Genomic DNA, 19,063 nt, shown 5'->3' with positions numbered 1-19,063 from the left:
AAAGAATCGCAAATAATGCAGGCATTGAATCCAGAGAGGGGGGAAAAAACGCGCAACGTCATGGAAAGAATGACGTCGGGCTTGATTGGACACTGAGGGAAGTGCTGTGGTGCTTTGGCGATCACGCAACCAGACCGCAGAAGCAGATCAGTGATGTTTCGATGCTTTCTTTTCATCCCATGACGGGGAGTACTGTTCAGTAATCCTGTTATTATAAAGCGACACGAGAGAGAAGAGGGAATACGAGGGGATCGTGACGTAGCTGTTTCCATAGGCGACTCATATGCTGGCTGGGCCAATGGGAATCCACAACAGCGGTTCATACCCATCCTCTATTCGACGCTCATCACATGTCCCAGTAGGTGTTGCGACATAAAGAGAGTAGGCGTGGCAAGATGATACATCTCGGTGTACTTCCGCTTTAGACTGAATCTTTCTGTCTTTTAAATTTAAATTATTTCATTTTATTAAACGCCAAAAATATGTGTTTTTATTAGTAATTCTATGAATTTATATGTAGGTAACGCGTTTCATATATATATATATATATGAAAATTCACTTCCATCTATCTCTGCAAATTGACCGGACTTCAAGCTGAGGGTTTCCGGCGTAAACGTGATTGGGAGGGAACCATCTTGACATTAGAGACAAGACACTTTGGTTGTGACTGTGACAGCGCAGTAGGCGGGATTTCACCTCAAACCAGAGGAGAGAGTCTAGTCTTCGGTGAGACTGAGGGGGAGTTAATGAGAGAGGGACCTGGGTTGCTCTTCGGAGTGGAGTAAGTAATTTTTGTTATATATTAGATGAATGTGTGTATTTTTTTTCAATGAATATTTATTTTAACTGGTTCGGGTGACGAATCGCTCCTAGACATGTGGCGTCTTCAGGTATTTTGGACATTGCATGTACAGCCCTGACCGGTTAAATCTTTTTATTTTCGTGTGCAGATATCAATGCGGGCCATTCTCCGGTGCTGCATTGTGCCTTGTTAGCTGCCATACACCAAGCTAACACAGCGCTAGCTACTGAGATATCTAGGGTTAAGATACTGACGTTAGGCGTTCCATTTTCCAACCAGCGTATCTAATCTTTTAGGATGCTCCCAGTTATGGTTTTCTGGTGCTTATGGCAACTTCTGCTGTTGTTGTAAAACGAGTTGTTTGATTTGTCAGTCTGTTGAAATACGCCGTTTTTCTTATTTTCCTCTCTTTTCATTTCCCACTCTTTACACCCAACGTAAGCTAAGGGACACGAGCTAGGCGGCTAACAGTGGTCATTAATACTATTACTACAGAACGATTTTTTTAATGTTAGTAAATTGACATTTAGCCCTAAATGATTTTTTTAAGCGTTGCCCTCCATATCGTTCCATGAGTTACCCGTATGTTACAGGAAATTTTGAGTTCCATGTTGCTCGTCTACCTGCATGGCATAAATCCGTCGGAAACTAATTTTCTACGATTATAGATAATAGCAAGCGATAGACGTCAGAGGCGGGGGGGGACGCTTAAAAATGGTCGGAAACGATATTCTCGGGACTCCACGCCTCGGTCGGCTGTCGCCTCGCCGAGCGCCGTGAAGGCACATTATTATTAACGAAAGTCCTTTCAGCTGTAAGTCACTTAACGGCGGACGCAAAACCATGTTTTTGTGTAAGTAAGTACATTTATTATTCCCTCTTGCGCCGGGGAATCTAACAACGCCACCCACTCGTACTTCACGACAGTCGTTTCTTTTTTCTCCGTCCATCCGTGTCATCTCTTCTGTTCGTTATTTTTACCGTTAACTTTATTTATCTACTCGTAGACAGTTAGTCGGCGCTTTTGTTTTTCGACTACGTTTACATTTCATTCGGTAACTGGAATCCAAGCAAACCCATTTAAGAAGTACCTCTATTTTTTCGATGTGTATATTATATATATATTTCTATCGGTGGTAGTAGACATTGACAATAGTTCAAACGGCACTCTTTCGTTATATTACTATCCATGTAACACAGCTTTGCACGCAAGCGGTTATCATGTTGATGTGAGAGCACCTTTCGGTGTTTAGACCAAGGGATCACTCTTGATCCAATTAAAAGCACCGGGTCGCGGCAGCACCAGCCCTGTATTCGTGGGGTTTGTGGAGGAAATCGTGTTCCTGTATGTCATTCCAAGACATACCAATCTAAAAGCAAGGTTAAAAAAAAAAAATGGGCACAAGCCCAAAGGGAATTCAATGATTCAAGCTGTGCAAGTCGTTTTTGTGTGCTGTGTTGCGTGTGTTTGACTCAATGAAATGACAGCTAAGCAATTTCTTGGGCTATTGATAAGTTGCAGCAGAGTACATGATGTCAAAGACTTTAAAAAAACAAAAATCCAAATTCTGTTTGATATTACGTTTAAATCCATATGCTGCTGCAAAATACTTTATTTTTAGTCAACTCGATAATTGACTCAATTAAGAAAGCGAGATTAAATGTTAAAAATATTAGCAGACGGTTTGATGTTAATATTCCTCGTGAAAATTATTTAACCTTTTTATATTTTCGCGGCTACATGGGTTTTCTGCTAATCCATCATTTTGTCTGTTGATTGTCATTGCAGGAAGGTTTTGAGAAGTCACAGAGCAGTCGTTATTTAGGGGGGTGTTAGGGGGAGGACTATGGAGTTCACTTTCCATCACATACTTCTCTCTTGTCTAGCAGCTGTTAGGGGAACTTGCTCTTGAGATGGGAGGAGAGTTGACACGTTTTTTTTTATTGCAGTGCCCTGCTCTTCAGCATCTGTTCAAACTGTTAACAATACCCCAATGTCAAGATTATATCCACCAGTCTGTTCTTTTTTTAAAAGAAGGGGACAGCATGCAGCCTTATTCTGAGAACGTGGTCAGAGTAGGTCTAAGCTAACAGCAAGTCATATGTAAACTAACACCAAAAGCTAAATGTGATCTGTTGTTGTACCATGATGTGATCTCATGTACTCAAGAAGGTTTTTTTTGTTCTCTTATTCTGTGACTGTAAGTGTTATTCCTTTACAGTTACCGGTATTCCAAGCAGTTGTAATGTACTGCTGTGTTTCTCAGTGTATGTGGGGGGATCCCCCATTTCTTCTAATCTTTTCAAACGTTATTGCAATAAAAATATAGTTTAGTATTCAGTTACCTATAACCTTTTGTGGAATTAAGCAGTTGTGATGGTAGTAGTAAGGGTATATGATCATTTAAAATCCTAACTTGGAAAAAAAGAACATTGATCATTTATGATAGTGAGCCTAATCAGTTTTTAAAGGGACTTTTTAATTCATGTTTTTTTTTCATTCACCTTCCTATTGGATCAATTATTTTTTAATGCAACTCAATTTGAAACTCTAGTTTTTCTGTGCATAATTATTCCCACTTTACTTTCATAAGTTTGCCTGTATTTAATTTCATATTCAGCAGTCTTTAGACATCTTTAAAAGTCAAAGCTATTATGGAACTGGTATAGAAAAATATAGAAGAGATTAATCATATCTAGTTAACTGCCTATATAAGGGTACGTCTGCTTTATTATTGTTGATATTTTTCCTTGCACGAAAAGAAAACTAACTGCAGGCAGGATGAAGGTGTTGACAATGCGCCTCAGATTTTTTGACACCTCTGAGTTCTTATGACCTGGCAGTCTGACAGGGTTTGTGAGGATAGTGTAGTGGTTATCATGCAAAGCAAAGTAGCTCTTATGGTAGTAGTAGTAGTAAGCTGTGGTCCATAAAGATGGCTGGGTGTCTATGCCTTTGTACCCTCCACATTTACATGGTCTGACCCAGTTCAGCTATGGCAGGCTGCAGGGGGTGGAGGCAGTCTGTGGGAAGCTAAAAATACCACCTATTGCATTAGGCAGAGGGAACCCTAGAATTGCTATCTCCAACTTGTATAGAGCTGTTGGCACACCGAGGTGTTCAAATTGCCAAAGGGTTTCCTTAGACCTGTCACAAAGTCAGAAGCATGTTTTTTTCTGGTTACTTTTTATGCCGCATCCTGTGGGTGGAGGTGTTCTTGAGTGGCAGACGTTAGATTCTAGTCTTGTGCTGCCTGGTTAGAAAAAGGGACTTGCAAGTTTGCGTTTCTCGGGTTCAATTTGTTTAAATGTTTACAAGGCTGTGTCTTTGTGTGTAGTGTGGAAAGGGTCAACTATACCCACTGTCATTCAACCATATCACACAACAGCTGTTGACTTGGAGATCCAATCACAATGATTTTCCACTGTTGTGACATGTGACCTCCCCAACCTTAAACTGACACTGCACAGCAAATGTTGGCACTTCCTTTTCTTCTTTTAGGTGTTGCAACTTGCAGGTTAGAGAGTGTATTTAAGGGAGGTTTTTAACAGAAGAACTAGAGATAGGTGACCTCAAAGAATTGGATTTAGTATCATAAGCTGTATCTTTGTACTTCAGATTAAAGAGTAACATTCCCATTAAAAGGATGTCTGTCGAATGCAGTGATATGATTTAGAATGAAAATGTTTTTATTGCATGCAGGGTGAAATGTTATTTGCTAAATTTCTTTTTTACCCTATATTCATTTTGTGCACAAATTGTCCTGCAAGAAACTCAAACATTGACAACCCTGAGTGTCTACATTCCAAGTTAATCTCTCTGAACTGACTATCAGTCCTTGCCAGAAGTGTTTTCGTGTGAAACTCAGAGAAATTAGGCTGGATATCAAGCTTGTTCATTTTTAAGCACCAACCAAAATGCTGGAATACTGTCAGGTATTGAAAGACATTTTTTTTAACTCAATACCACATTTTAATACTTGCGGTAATCATTTTGCCAGTGTCAGTCGTCTAGTAAACACAGCATACTTGATCTAGATGATGTTCAGCCACAGCAAACCTCACATATACCAATTTATTTAGTAATGCTTGAACTTTCTGAAAACTAAATTTTTGTGTTATCATTTTGCTCCTGTTTTTTTTTTTTTGATTTTAAGATGATAAACATAGAGTTAACACGTACAACAACAAATAATGTATGAATTGTAATATCTTGCATTGATCTTTGCAAATATTGAATATGCTGATATTTTCAAACACATTAGCTGTTAAAGACATTTAAACCCTTTAAAGTCTCACTCCAACCATCTTTAGACCACAGTTCCCAGTGGTCTATTATTTATGATTATGGAATTTTTAGCCAAAATAAAAAAACCTGTTATTTCTAGGACATCGTTTCTGTGGAGAGCAGCAGTAAAGGCCCGTACACACCGGGACGAATATTCGCCAGGCGTTATTCGCCAGCGTTTTTCGCCACGTTTTTTGTGTTCACGCCCAGGCGATTTTCGCTGACGATGAGCCGAGCGAACATGCAATTTCATTCCCTGACATTAGATGGCGCTTAATGTAAACAGAAATACTCCTGTACACAAGGTGGCGCTGCGCAACTTTACGCTTCTTAAAGTCGCTTTTCACTCAGAAGAAGAGAGCAAGTATTTACGCGCTTGTCAGAATCAAACAAAGAAAACATGAATATTTCAAGCACCAGTAGCTCCAACTGGTGCTTGGTTCGGGGATATTTTAGAATGCCCGTCATTATTTCTTCGCGGCAGTGTAGACGCTACTTGGCGTCTATCTTCTTCGCTGGTATGTGTGCTCAGCAAGGCAGTTTTGTGTTTGAGGGCCCCCAAGTTGTGTTTTACTGTAACTTCAGAAGCTCCAGACTTGTGTGCAAAAGCGCCATTCTCATTGGTCGAATAGATTTCGACGCGAGGCGTCAAAAAAAAAAAACAAACCCGAGGCGTTTTTTTTTTTTTTTGACGCGTGGCGTTTTTTCGCGTCGGTGTGCACACTCTCATTGGTGCCCTTTGTTTAGTCACGAGGCGTTAAACGTCGGCGAAAATCGCCGGCGAAATTCGTCCCGGTGTGAACGGGCCCTTATACATTAAAAGTCCGTCTAACTTGTGGGCGGAACTCTTGGATTGGCGAAATTTTCCCATCATCCCTCTGTTTACATGCTCTCCCCCTAGCTAACAGCCCCTCACAACCCCAACCTATCATTACCAGTGCAACAAAAAGGGTGAGCAATATATGAGCTATCTAGCTGTACAGTTTTGAGCCAAATGCCAGCTCAGACATTGAAAACAAAGACATAAATGGATCTAGTCGTCCTCAAGTGGGTGCATCAGAATGGAGCAGAGCAGGAAGACTGTGGCCCACTGAGTATAGCACCTACATCACAGCTACAAACTTTTTTTCAATTGCATTTTTTGTCTAGTCCCAATTCACCATGATTCATATATGGAAATACTCATAATTGCAAATTTACGCTTACATTTCTTTATATATTTCCTCCATCATCAGAGAAATGCCACAAGAACATGTTAAAAACACCAAAAACAATATTTTCATCTGAGTGGGTCTTTATACCATTGTTTAGGTACAGCACCAATTCAAAATAAGTGTAAAAAAAACGGGTTATTTCACTATTTAATTAATTACATTACTGAATCATAACTAGGCAAAACTGAATGGCCTTTTAAGAATGCAAAATGCAGTAAATTTAATCCCACTTGAATGACATTTAGTCTCATGCTTTAGTTCATTTGCTAGTGTGGATCATCACCTTTAATGCTGCAGTTTATGAGATGAACGTGCCACAGACCAGTTCAATGACCTTGTAGTAGTGTCCAGCTGTGAGGCTGGAAGGTCGTGAGTTCATATTCAGACTGAGTCATACCAAACACTCTGAAAAATGGGAGCCAGTACCTCCCTGTGTGACACTCAGCATAAAGGGGTTGGATTGGGAGGATAAACCCCCAAATGGTTTCAGAGCGCGGCTCCGTCTGCTGCTCACCGCTCCCCCAGGGAGAGGAGTTAAATGCACCTAAGTGCGAGATAAGTAATGGGACTTTAACTTTAACGCATATCAAAAAGTTTCTCTAATTTCCAAAATTACTTGTCAATGCTTTATAAACAGGCCTTTTTTGCAAGGTGCAATCACAGGTTTGAAATGATTACAAATTCAGTATTGGAAAATCTAATATGAAACTACATTCTTATGGATTACTTTCTGTAACTATTGTGGGTTTCTCTGTTTGTAACTAAGAGTGCCAAAAAAAAAATGCTATGTGTATGTTTAACCATCGTTAAAGATAAGACTGAGAGGTGTTCTGATGAAGTTTTTAAATTTTTAAATGCTTTTTTTACCCAGTTGCAGTTATGCACAGTTAATTTCTTTCGAGTAGATTGGCAGCTTCGTTAAAGTTTATCTCTGGAGGATTACAGACAATACTGTTTGGAAATGGGCTCATAATTCTTGCCAAATTAATAGGCAATAACCACTTTCTCTGCAGTGTCATTACTAACATCGTTATAGTCCATGGTTAGGCACTTGGAGATACTCAAGTGTTGATTAAACTTTACTAAAATGAACTGTATTGTATAGTTATGATAGTTGTGTATATATATGTGTAGTGTTGCAATGCTTTGTTAGGTCAGTATAGCTTTGTCACCTCGTGGTCACATCTCTAAGATCAGTTAGCTAGCTTCCAGGAAGGAGGCCTAGAGAAAGACCAAAGAGGAGTTAATGGATGTAGTGAAGGAGGACATACGTGCAGTTGGTGAGAGTGAGGAGGATGCAAAGATTAGAAATGGATGGAGAGAACACCGAAAAGATGATGCAGACGTGAATTTGTCAGGGTTTGTTCACAAGGGCTTATTACATCCAGAAAACTGAATTGATTCTATTTATGTTTTTAACACAAATTATGATTTAAATTTTCAAATTTCCTTTCTAAGCATGTTTTGGGACAGTTTTCATTTAAGAACTTAAAATGAATGAGTTTGTAACTTTCTCTTATGATATAAGAAACTTGTCTACAGTCATTTTTTATTTATTTAGCATATTAACCACATGACGTGCCCATTTATGGGCAAATTCAACACAAAGTCATACATTTCATATTATTCTGTTTAGTGTGTATTATTATTATTATTTGTGAGTATATTTATATTTTAATTGGTAAATTGTAACATTTAAAGTCCCACTCTAATCATTTTTATTTATATTTTATAAAAGTGTTCCCAGTGATCTGTCATGGGGGGACAGCTGCTGCGGAAGTAAGCTTCCGTTGATATCCTATCATTCAGTTGTTTACACTCTCCCCTGCTATTTTACAGCCCCTAAAACTCCAAGCTAACATAAGTTGTGCCACAAAAATGGTGAGAATTATGGTAGCCATCAAGCCATGCAGTTCTGAGCCAAATGCCAGCTCGGAGGAAAACGGAGACGTACATGGATCCATTTGTCTGCATTAGAATGGAGCGGAGCAGGGAGACCTCTACCTGCCTATTTCACTTGCTCAGCTGCGTTACAAAAGAAAGCTTTACAAATGGCTTTTTTTATCTGCTCCTGATTCATCCAAATTTAAATAAAGAAAGTATTTAAGCAGTTTTAATCTTAAATTCTTCTATATCCCCCATCATGAGAAAAATGCTACAAGAACATGTTAAAAAAACCCAAAAACACAATGTTCATTGGAGTGGGTCTTCAAGTAATACGAAAATTTGACTCTCACCAAAAACATGGTTAATAGTTTGCAAAGGCAACTTCGTTATGCACCTTGTGATCTACATTTAGATTTAGAAACACAACTTGCCTTTTAAGTCCCTCTATTAACACAGTCATGCTGTGTAGATGCCTTGCTACTATGATGCAAAATCATTTTTACCTGGCCATAATGGATAAATCAGGCTTATTGTTCTGGACTGATTAAAGCTCAGTAGATAGCTGCTTCTCCATGACGAGCACCATGGAGCTCCCTCATGCCGCAGTCCTAATTAGATTAAACTGAGGGCTTTTCCTGGGGCAATCAGTCAGTTGGTCTTTGTTCTCCTTGTTTCCTCACCAATTACCCTACAGTGAGTTGGTGGCAATTTCTGCCCTCTGATTAAATCAGAACCTGCTTTTATTTTGTATTTTAAGAACATAAAACATTTTGTGCAAGACATTGGACCTATTGGATACAAAATTGTTCTTGTTGACCTTTGACGTTTTTCAATGAATATTTTGATTTCTTATAAATCCAATGATTATTGTAATAGATAACTTGTTTGTCATTTATTTTATTTTATTATTTTTTATTTTTTTTTTAAAAACTGTATTCCAACCAAACACAGCAGTTTCAGTATGGACGGAGAAAAGATATCTAGATAAGATTTGAATAGTTTAAATCCCATTGTGCAAAAAAGAAAAAAAACAAAAACAAATCCAAAAGTTTGTTCTTTATATACAAGGACTTTCACCTTTAATTTTTTAACTTATTCATGACCATTTTTAGAATGTGGATTGGTCATCGCAAAAGGACAGTTTTTGTTTCTTACTAAAACAAAATACCTAGTTTCCTTTAGCAAAAGCCTTGTGGGTTGTCTACTGCAAATCCCAAGTTTAACATAGACATGTAGGTTTGAGGAAGACTGTAGTGTGAGATGCTGCTTGCATTGTTCAAAATGTTAGCAACAGCTTACAAACATTAAAGCTGCTGTTTAACCTAAAAACCTCAAATCCTAATGATTAACAATCAACAAAGGTGAAAGCTGTTTATATTGAGAGTTAGCCTCCATGTATATTAAAAAATCATAAGCAAAACCTTTCTACAAGAGCATGTAGCAGATGAGTATTGAACTGAAAAATAGGCAACAAAATTGTACAGTATTCTGCTGTTTGTCTACATTTTGTACATTAGAAGCTTAATGACACATTGACAATAAAAATTAGATGAATTTGTACCAACATAAAGAATTCTGATAACAAACCATTGCAGCTCTAATGTAAAAGAAACTGCCATAAAGGCCTGTGCTGTCAGTTTGTAAATGTCATTTTCTAAAAATATGCAAGAAATTTGCATACCGACTAGCCAAACTGGCTTTTATTACCCTGTAGACCAGAAAAGAAGGTTGCTCATTGAAAAATACCGGTGGTATTTAGATATTGTTTAAATGTTTTGAATCTTGCGCTGCTGCATTTTTCTGTAAGCATGGAAGCAAGAGGAGAGTTAACTAGTTCATGCTACTAGTTTATGCTTAGGCAATATTTTGTTACATGACTACAACACTAACTTTTTGTCTAAATATTTTTTTTAAATATTTTTTTTTTGTAGTACAACATTTGACATGCATTCCTGATTAAGTGGTTGCTATGCTTCATGTTTTAAAAAGGGAGCTTTCGTAAATGGGTTCAGATTTTTAAGGGACATGCCCTTGTATGCTGCAGCTGTTTATCATGTGTTTAACACTAAGGCTCAAAGAAACGCATTCATTTCAATAGTTTATGCTGCATATCAGCACATTGTAACTGAACTGGGCAAAGCACAGTTGGAGTGCTGAATTGACATTATCAAATTTGAACTTTGAACGTTTCATGATGTGACACAGTTAAAAATCCATTGGATAAGAGATGTCAAGACAGAAACAAGACAAAGGCTAAGCTTTTATTTTGTGTGTACCCGAAGAGCATTTGTGTTTATAAAAGAGATCCATAACATTTTCTTATCTCATAAATGTTAATCGTTTCCAACAGTAATGTGCTTGCCTGTAATGTGCAGAATAAATACATTTTCCTTAGTTGCAAATCTAACTCAAAAGTTTGCTTTTCCTGCCTGCAAAATGTCCTTTTGTGTTCAAAGCTACTACGCAGTACATCAGATGTTTGTAGAGATGCATCGATTCTCTTTTGCATCGATTCGGTTCAGACCTCAATTTTCTGCTCAGTTTTGTTTCAGTTCCTTTTTATGATTTGTGTATTAAAAAAAAAACAACAAAAAAACAAAAAATTAAGAAAAATCTTTAAGATATTAAATTAGGAAGTAACAATGAAGTAAAACCTTTCAATTGACTCGCATAAGCCTGGTGTAATGTAATAAAACAAAAAATATTAATAAAAAATCCTTCTTTAATTTAGCACATTTAACATTTTCAACATAAATATACTGGTATGCTGTAGGGATGCAACAATTCACTTTACCCATTGTTTGATTCAATGGTGTAACATAGGGTTTAGCTTTCAACCAAGTACTGTAGCATCCTTATAGCTTGCATGTTTGTGTTGAAACAGAATTTACTCTTCATATACATGCTTATTTATTTAACCCTTTATTCTTGGCCAGTAAATAGATGTCGATGAATCATTCTTCATGCATTCATTATAGTTCATCAAGCCAATTGGACCTGAGCTTTTTTTATTTGCTCAATTGGTGTATTTTTTAAGTTGCAAAAATTCGATGAAACACTAAAAGTGTTAACTATATTGTAGGAAGTGCTTGGTGAAGAAAACAATAAGCGATTTCATTAAGCCATTTTTGAAAATGCATGATTTTTATGCATAATTTAACATGAACTATCTTTGCATTGTGTAAAAAGCCCCTCTGAAGACATTCTGTCAAGAAGGGACAGCACCTGTGAGAACATGGTTATCAGAAGTTATCAGATGTAGTTTTTAGCTTTTTGGTTGTATGTGCCAAGTGGTAGGCTAGGAAATAATCTCCAAGGGTTGATGATCAATTATCAAGAAACACAAAACACACACTTTCTCAATCACACGTGATCTGCTTGTTGTTGTAGAATTACAAGTACATTTAAAAAATGTTGAGTACTGTGTAAAAGTTCAATATTTTTTCCCCCTTGTTAGAAAAAGTGAAAATACTATTTTATGTAGAAGCACTGCACAAAGATTAAGAGACTTTAAGCCCAAATTTAAATGTCTTGGAAAAATAGGATTCTTTGAAAGGAAAATCTGTTTTCCACTCATTGTCATACCATATTCCCCTAACTAACCCAAACTCCTGTAAAAGTATGCAATCATGGGAAAGACAGCTGACAGCAACTAGCCAGAAAATGTCATTTCCAAACAGCACTTTATGCTACTATCTACTAACGAGCTGTATGAAGGTGCTGGTTTGATTCACCCAGCAGGACTTGATACCTACCCACACTGCCAAATGTACCAGAAGCTAGTTCATTGAGCGTTGTGGTAGTATGCTTTATTGGTCACCAGCCTTGCCTGACCTGAACTCTCAAAGCAACCTTACATCTATGCCTCTGTGTGCAGTAATCCATGCAAAAGGAGGCCCAACAAAGTGTCAAATGCATAGGAACATTTTTCAGAGGTTTTATGTTTGTAATAAAACTGTTATTATTTGGTTTGATTTGATATTCTAGTTTTCTATGAGAATACGTTTTGGGTTTTCATAATTTGTTGACCATTACATTATAGTATTACATTATAGTACAATTTACATTAAATGAAAAATAAGTCTACACATACACTTTGAAAAAACGATTTGAAAGGGCAATGAAAGAAGCTTATGTTTCTAAGAAACAAGATATTTACACTCAACAACATTTGTAACAACAAAACAAGATAAAAAATTTGACATAACGCTAAACTAACAACAAACACATGACAAAGACAGACACGCCAAAATACTCTGACCACACACCACACCCCCTATAAAAAAGGAAGAAAAAAAACAAAACCATAACCATGAAAAAAAGATTGAAATATTTTCACCTTTTGAAAGAAGTGAAAAATATTGTACTTTTTACAACTTTTTTAGATTTACCTGTTAATACCCAATTCCTGTGTTTGTGTCGGCACAATTACTTGAAAACTGTCTTGGTGACTAAGCTTGCAATATTCCTTCATTATTATAACATTTTGGTAAGACTCCCCCAGCCACTAGGACTGAATTTAAAAGTACCAGTAAATATAATCTTGTATTTAATGCAGGGGTCGGGAACCTTTTTGGCCAAGAGTGCCATAAATGCCACATATTTTGAAATGTAATTTCGAAAGAGCCATACAATAATGTAGTGTCCCTTCCCCACACTGAGGCACGGAGACTTAACCTCTTTTAAAGTTCTTTATTCCGATTACTGCAAACCGCAACAAACGCCGTTCAATTAATTCAGCAACTCCTGAATCTCTCCCGCCGACACGAGAGCGCTTCTCCCAACTTTATATTCCCCTGCTCCCGCTGCAGCCCTCCCATTTCCCTTATTTGGCCCATAGCTGAACCCCATTGGTCCAAACTACCTAACAACAGGCTGAGCGACAGAACTGAGGGCCAATCAGAGCTCTGCTTGACGCGTTCAATGAACTCCAGAACTTTTAACGCGGCCCAACAGCCATCCAACTCAGTCCGCGACAATTTGTTTAAAACTAAATATACAAGTGAATGTGTGCATTTGATTTAATTTCAACATTTTTAAAGTACAATAAGTCTGTGGATTCTTTTTAATATTGTTATTCTGTTGCTAATAAATGATGAGTATTTCTCGTGGTAGTTTTGCTGATGGTCTAGTCTGGTTGATACGTGGTGAGTTTCTGCTTCGTTAAGGCGTTGAGACTTTAAACGTCATCGTAGGTCTGAATGTTCTGTAGATGTGACAAAGACTGCTCACATGCAGACGGGGAGCCAAACACACACTCACACACTGCAGTGAGTGACGGGAAGCGGGTTTTACGTTTTTACAATCCCTGCGCGATTCACCTGCTGCCGGTCCCCACAACCCCTAACCCCCACCCTCTGCTTTCTCCCTCACACATCCCGTCCCCGCATCTGCGCGCTCTTTCTCAGAGACGGGAGCGCGCAGTTTTAGGCACGGCAATTCACAGGTTTCCAGCTGGTACAAACTCTGTGAAATAATAGATAATAGTAACTGATAGCGCTGGCGCAGATTTCTCTCTCTAAGCACCGCTACTACTGCGCGCCTCTGACATCGCATCGCGCCCGAGAAGGACTGGTCTAATGAAAAAAAAAAAACTATAATTAAAGATTTGTCTGCGAGCCACATGTGACCATCAAAAGAGCCATATATGGCTCGCGAGCCATAGGTTCCCGACCCCTGATTTAATGTGTACTTAAATAGACAGTCAAAGCGATTGAAACCGTGCGATTAAAATTTTATTTAAAGCTCTTATGGAAGTGATTTGCTCTGAAACAGCTGAAAGATGTTTGGAGTTGATACAGTAGCAGTAGAGAAAAAATATATTTTTAGAAATCTGTGCAGGGTTAAGTCCTTTAAGCCGGACAAACGTTTCATTAGCTAATGCTAATTTCTCAGATGCTTTGAAATGTGAAACTGAACCAAAGTTGGACTTGATCCAAGTTTTTCAAAGTTTTCAAAAGCAGCTAACGAATTGCTACGGGAAAATTTGGTGCAAAGTCTGTATGTTAATGTTATTGAGATATTGCACCTTTTCTTTTTCCATTTTTCCAAAGACCTCTAATTTGTTTAATGGGGGAGGCGGTGTGTGAGACCATACTCAAATTTATCTGGATGATTTCAAGGGAATCTGTGAAAAAAAAGCTTAAATACTGCATTTCTTTTATCAAAATTAGAAGCACTTCTCTGCTTTTCTACACTCAATGCAACTGTGTTTGGCATCCTCCTTATTTACACCAACAACCCTCACCCTCTTTTACAAAATCTATGAACCTCGTCTTTGACCCTCCTCTAGGCCTCCATTGCATCTCCAACCCTACAATTTGTTTTCAACAGAATCACAGCCATTCATCTGAATGTGTTTTAAAGCTTCTCAACAAAACTGAAGCCACTGTCATGTGACCATGGATGCAGTGAAAAAAGCATACTTTTATTTTTGGTTTGGTTTAAACAGAACTGCGTTCACATCCCACATTATTCCAGATTAACTGAGTATAAATGAACTCATGCGAACTCTGGTCTGGACCTGTCTGTAGAGGTGGTCTTGACCCTCTAACAAACAGACTTGGTGTGGTTTGCTTCTGTTCTAATGGCGTAAATATGAAATAGCCCATATTAAAGTCACTTCCTTCAGTTTATACTGGATCATCGCGGATGAGTCATTAGTTGGGAAATAAAATAAATGAAGTAATAAAGTAAAATAATGAATAACAATTGTACAATAACGAAAAATTAAAAATACCCCCCCGACGATATCATCGTCCATCCCGATGGTGTACTGCAAACATCGTCAACTGCCAATTTAAGGGACATCGCCCAACCCTGATTCATACCTCATGTGTCCTTGTTTTTCTTCACACAGATTTTGTACTGTGCTCTTATTTTTCATACTGTCCTCCAAACGTACTATGGAAAATTTTCATGTTCTTGCCCTTTCCACAATTCTTTTTTTTTCTAAAGATATATTCAAAAGATATGTAGTTATGACTGGAGATTGCTGCTTGAATGTTTCTTGTTAGTGAGGCAGGTTAGCCCTGTAAATATCTTGGGGTTTTTCCTTTTTTCTTTTTAAGATCTTTTGGGAAAAGTTGAACTGTGCAGTGGTTTTGTATTTTTAACCAGTGAAGCCTTTCATGTGACATCTATGGTACATTTTCTATAATGTAGCTTTGCTTTCAGTTTTGTGCAAGCTTTTTACATTAAGAACCTTTAGTGTTTGCTTTTTTTTAAACAGACTATAGTTCACAAAGAGTTTGGGGATTCTTAACTTTCAGCATTAATTGGGATTTCTCTCCACAGATGTTTAAGTTACCGTCAAATGCACTAATGCACGCCTGCATTAATACAGATGGTGGTTTTTTAGAATCATGCGTTGATAATAAGCCAGATGGTCCCTTTTCGTTTTGCTTGGAGGTCAAAGTGCTTTTTATATCTTCCGAGAACTTTTTTTTTTTTTTCCGACTAGAAGATGATGTTCCACTTCACATTTGCCAGTCCTAAGGAAGCTTGAGTGCAGAAAAAGCTGTTTTCTTTTTTCTTTTTACTTTTGGGTAATTGCATGGTAAAAAGTAGATTATTATTCCAGACTTTGGTAGATCCTGCCACAAACTGTGTTCAACAGTGGTCTTTATACCTAAGTGAATAGTTGTTCCTTCTGCAGAAATACTAGCAGGAAGTTCTTTAAATTCCCTCTTGATTATTTTAGTTAAGTAGGGTTTCAAACGAATTACTATGCAATATAGAATACAAGATGTTCTCAACTATACCTTCCTATCCCTTTTTAGGACCTGGAAAAAAACATTATATTTTTTTTCCTATTAAAAACAAAACTAATTTTCCTATTGGGTTGTTAGGGTTGCTTGTTTTTCACAACATTCTCAAAAATTTATATTTTGAATCCCACTGCTTTTTGGACTATATGCCTTCTTTTGTCTATTACAACAGTTAAGAAGTATTGCAGATAAGTACATCACATTTAGTTTTTAGTAGTTACTTGCTAATTAGGTATTTTCTTCCCATTAAAATTTTTGCTAATATTTAATTGCATTAAACTCCCACTCCTGAAAGTAATGACACAAGGTATCTTGATTTTACAAGGACTGCTCGCATAATAACAAGTAGCAGCCTGCTTGAATAGATATTATTCAACTGCATGGGCCTCTGTATTCTGCATTTTACTTTTGTTTAATAAAACATATTTAGTCTTCCTTGTTGTTGCTATGAAAGGCCAAAACCTTGATTTTAAGAGGGTTCTACATTTTTCAAGATTATTTTTCTTTACATTATTTACATTTACGCTTTGAGGAAAATTATTTTCAATGGTTGAAATCTTTGTTTTTTTTTAATCAGTACTTGTTACTAACTGCATCTTATTTACTCTTCTTCTTTCAGATCTGCATACATGGTGACCTCTGGTTCTATGGGACTCAGTTCTCCAAGGGAAATGGCTTGTTTTGTAATATTCCTACTCTACCACCTGCTATATGACTCCAGCTGCCTGTGAAGAGCCTGTCACTTGTTTATGGGAACTATAAGTGTGTTTGTTCTCCAAAGGATTTAACTCCCCCCCTCCCCCCCAAGACTACACTTTTCTATTTGACCCCACTGGCGAGTCAAAGCAGCAGTGCTTTGTATAGGACTGGGCACCAATAAGACCATGGCAAACAACTCGTACAGTGGGGTAAAGAACTCCTTGGTGGAGGCCAACCACGATGCAGAATTTGGCTGCACCCTTAAAGAACTGCGCTCCTTAATGGAGCTGAGAGGCGCTGAAGCAATTAGCAAACTTGGAGAATCTTATGGGGATACTCAAGGACTTTGCAATCGTTTAAAAACATCACCTGCCGATGGTAATGTAACTTTTACACATTCTATAAATTGTGTTTTAGCTGCAGTGCTAGCAGTAATTGCAGGTAGAATTATAACTGTGCAAATAGCTTTGGAGATGGGTCATTGCTCATGTCTTCCATGTCACACATACCTTGACATCACTTCCTTGGAAACACTTATATGCCAGACAGGTGGTCAGGCAGGCTGGCTCTGACCTGGGCCAATCCTGGTCTATTTCAAGGCCTTGTGGATATGTCCCTCACACCCTCCCTCTCTCCCCTTTCACCTCTGTGTCTGTCTGTTGCATGTCTGTATGTAGGCTTCAGACAGACCAGCTGTTGCATGGGCACTGCACCAGTTTGCAGGCAAGCCATTGTCCCATGCCTGATGGACAAAACGGTGGCTATACAGCCAATTGGTAATCTTTTTAAAAGGAAGTTTACAGAAGATTGGTTTCATCTCCTGCAAACTTTACACATGAAGTTCACGTGACCCAAAATTCTTAACCAACGACCAAATGTAATAAATGTGGCTCAAAAAACATCAACCAGATTGCAGAAGCAGACCACAAGTTTTTGTTTCCCTTTTTAGTTTCTGGGCAGTCCTGTGATTTTATTCTTTTTTTTTATCTACCTCTGTCAGATTTTTGTCTCTCTATAGACAATCTAGTTAATCGTCTGTATGACCTTGAATAAACTCTTATGGTAGGGGATTTTCAGTTTGATCCCAGATTAAAACGGCACCACATACTCGCTGTAACAGCAAGACAGTCCTCTGAATGCATTGACTGCAAAGCAACAAAATGGTTTTCCTTTGCAGAATCAAAGTTCTAATCTTTTTGTTTTTAAACTAAAGATTTGCTTTTCTGCAGTGGAAAAAATATAAATCTTAGCTTCCATTATTAACTTAGATTTTTGACCTTTAACTAATTCATTGGTTTTATCATAGCTGCTTTTTTACTTGGTGTAAGCTGTTGAGAATAAAGTTTCTAAATAATGTGTAGCTATAAAGAAGAGCTGAGTTGTCTAAACATCCATGGGGATGTGTCTAGTTGGGGCATATCAGTCCTGCCATATTTGTAGCATGAGTGACATTGGTTGTTTTGTAAATGAATTTGCCCTCCCCTGCTCAGTTTGAGTGTGTGCTGCAAAACACAATGTAGTTTATTACACTGCATCGGCTCCTTAGTGCATTTTGTTGTGAAGCGCAGGTGTTTAAGATTTTTGCAGTCATATTTTAAAAATGGCCCTAATAGGATTATTGACATTTTCCTTTTTTTTTACAATTGTCTTTTCTATTTTACATTCTAAAAGCTGTCCAACCTGCCGTTCTGACCTAAGTCCAGTGTTTTGTAAATTTCCGTAAGGCAATTGTTTGATACATGGATTGCAGTGACTACTTTTCTACAAGTTCCTCTCACAGGAGCTGCATGTCCAATTATTATGCATTTACTGAGCTTTGAGACTTTCCGCTTACTTTAATTTAACAAGCCTGCAACATACCCAATTATTTAAGATTAAAAGTGACTTATAGTTGACAAGGGATTTGTAATTATTTGTTTGGTCATTTTTTTCAAGCTCTTAAGATGATAATCCGTGGCATATTCAAACACATTTTAACATGCAAAGGATCTATAAACTTTTTGAATTGTGTTTGAGTGTAAATCTGCCCTCTTAACTAGGTACAGGATGGGATTTGTTTTAGATGAGCAATCTTTATTTTTTACCGTAATGCTTTCGCCTTTTTTTTTTTCTTGTAGGTTGGTAACACAATTTTATGTTAAGGTCACCGTGATTCAAATAGAACTTTAGAAATATATTTCTTATCAGTGACTTGGGAAGTAAAATTGTATTGATAAACTTTACAGCTTTTAAGGCTCACTGTAACATTTTATTGTATCCCATTTACCCATTCATAGTCATGGTCTGAGATAAAACAGAAAATGCATAAAAGTGGTCAAGGTAGAAATCAAAGCATGATATGATATATATATGATAAACAAACATTGTCAATGTATGTAGAGTATTTTTCAGACCATAAGTTGC

General features: G+C 37.5%; 1 protein-coding gene across 8 annotated transcripts in view; it reads left to right on the top strand.

Moving 5' to 3' along the window:
• Positions 1–399: 399 nt before the first annotated feature.
• The window catches only part of atp2b1a (ATPase plasma membrane Ca2+ transporting 1a), a 41,963-nt gene continuing 23,299 nt past the window's right edge, over positions 400–19,063 (top strand). For all 8 annotated transcript variants that reach the window (XM_020714114.3, XM_020714112.3, XM_020714116.3 and 5 more), the window contains exons 1-2: positions 400–782; positions 16,581–17,038. In XM_020714114.3, coding sequence (XP_020569773.1) covers positions 16,846–17,038 — 193 coding nt within the window. In that variant the 5' untranslated portion in view covers positions 400–782; positions 16,581–16,845. The remainder of the gene's footprint in view (positions 783–16,580; positions 17,039–19,063) is intronic.

This window comes from Oryzias latipes, chromosome 23, assembly GCF_053564925.1.
Source record: "Oryzias latipes strain Hd-rR chromosome 23, Olatipes_Hd-rR_3.1".
NCBI classification, from domain to species: Eukaryota; Metazoa; Chordata; class Actinopteri; order Beloniformes; family Adrianichthyidae; genus Oryzias; species Oryzias latipes.
The sequence above is the reverse complement of the archived record's forward strand: the minus strand, read 5'-3'. Positions and strand labels throughout refer to the sequence as shown.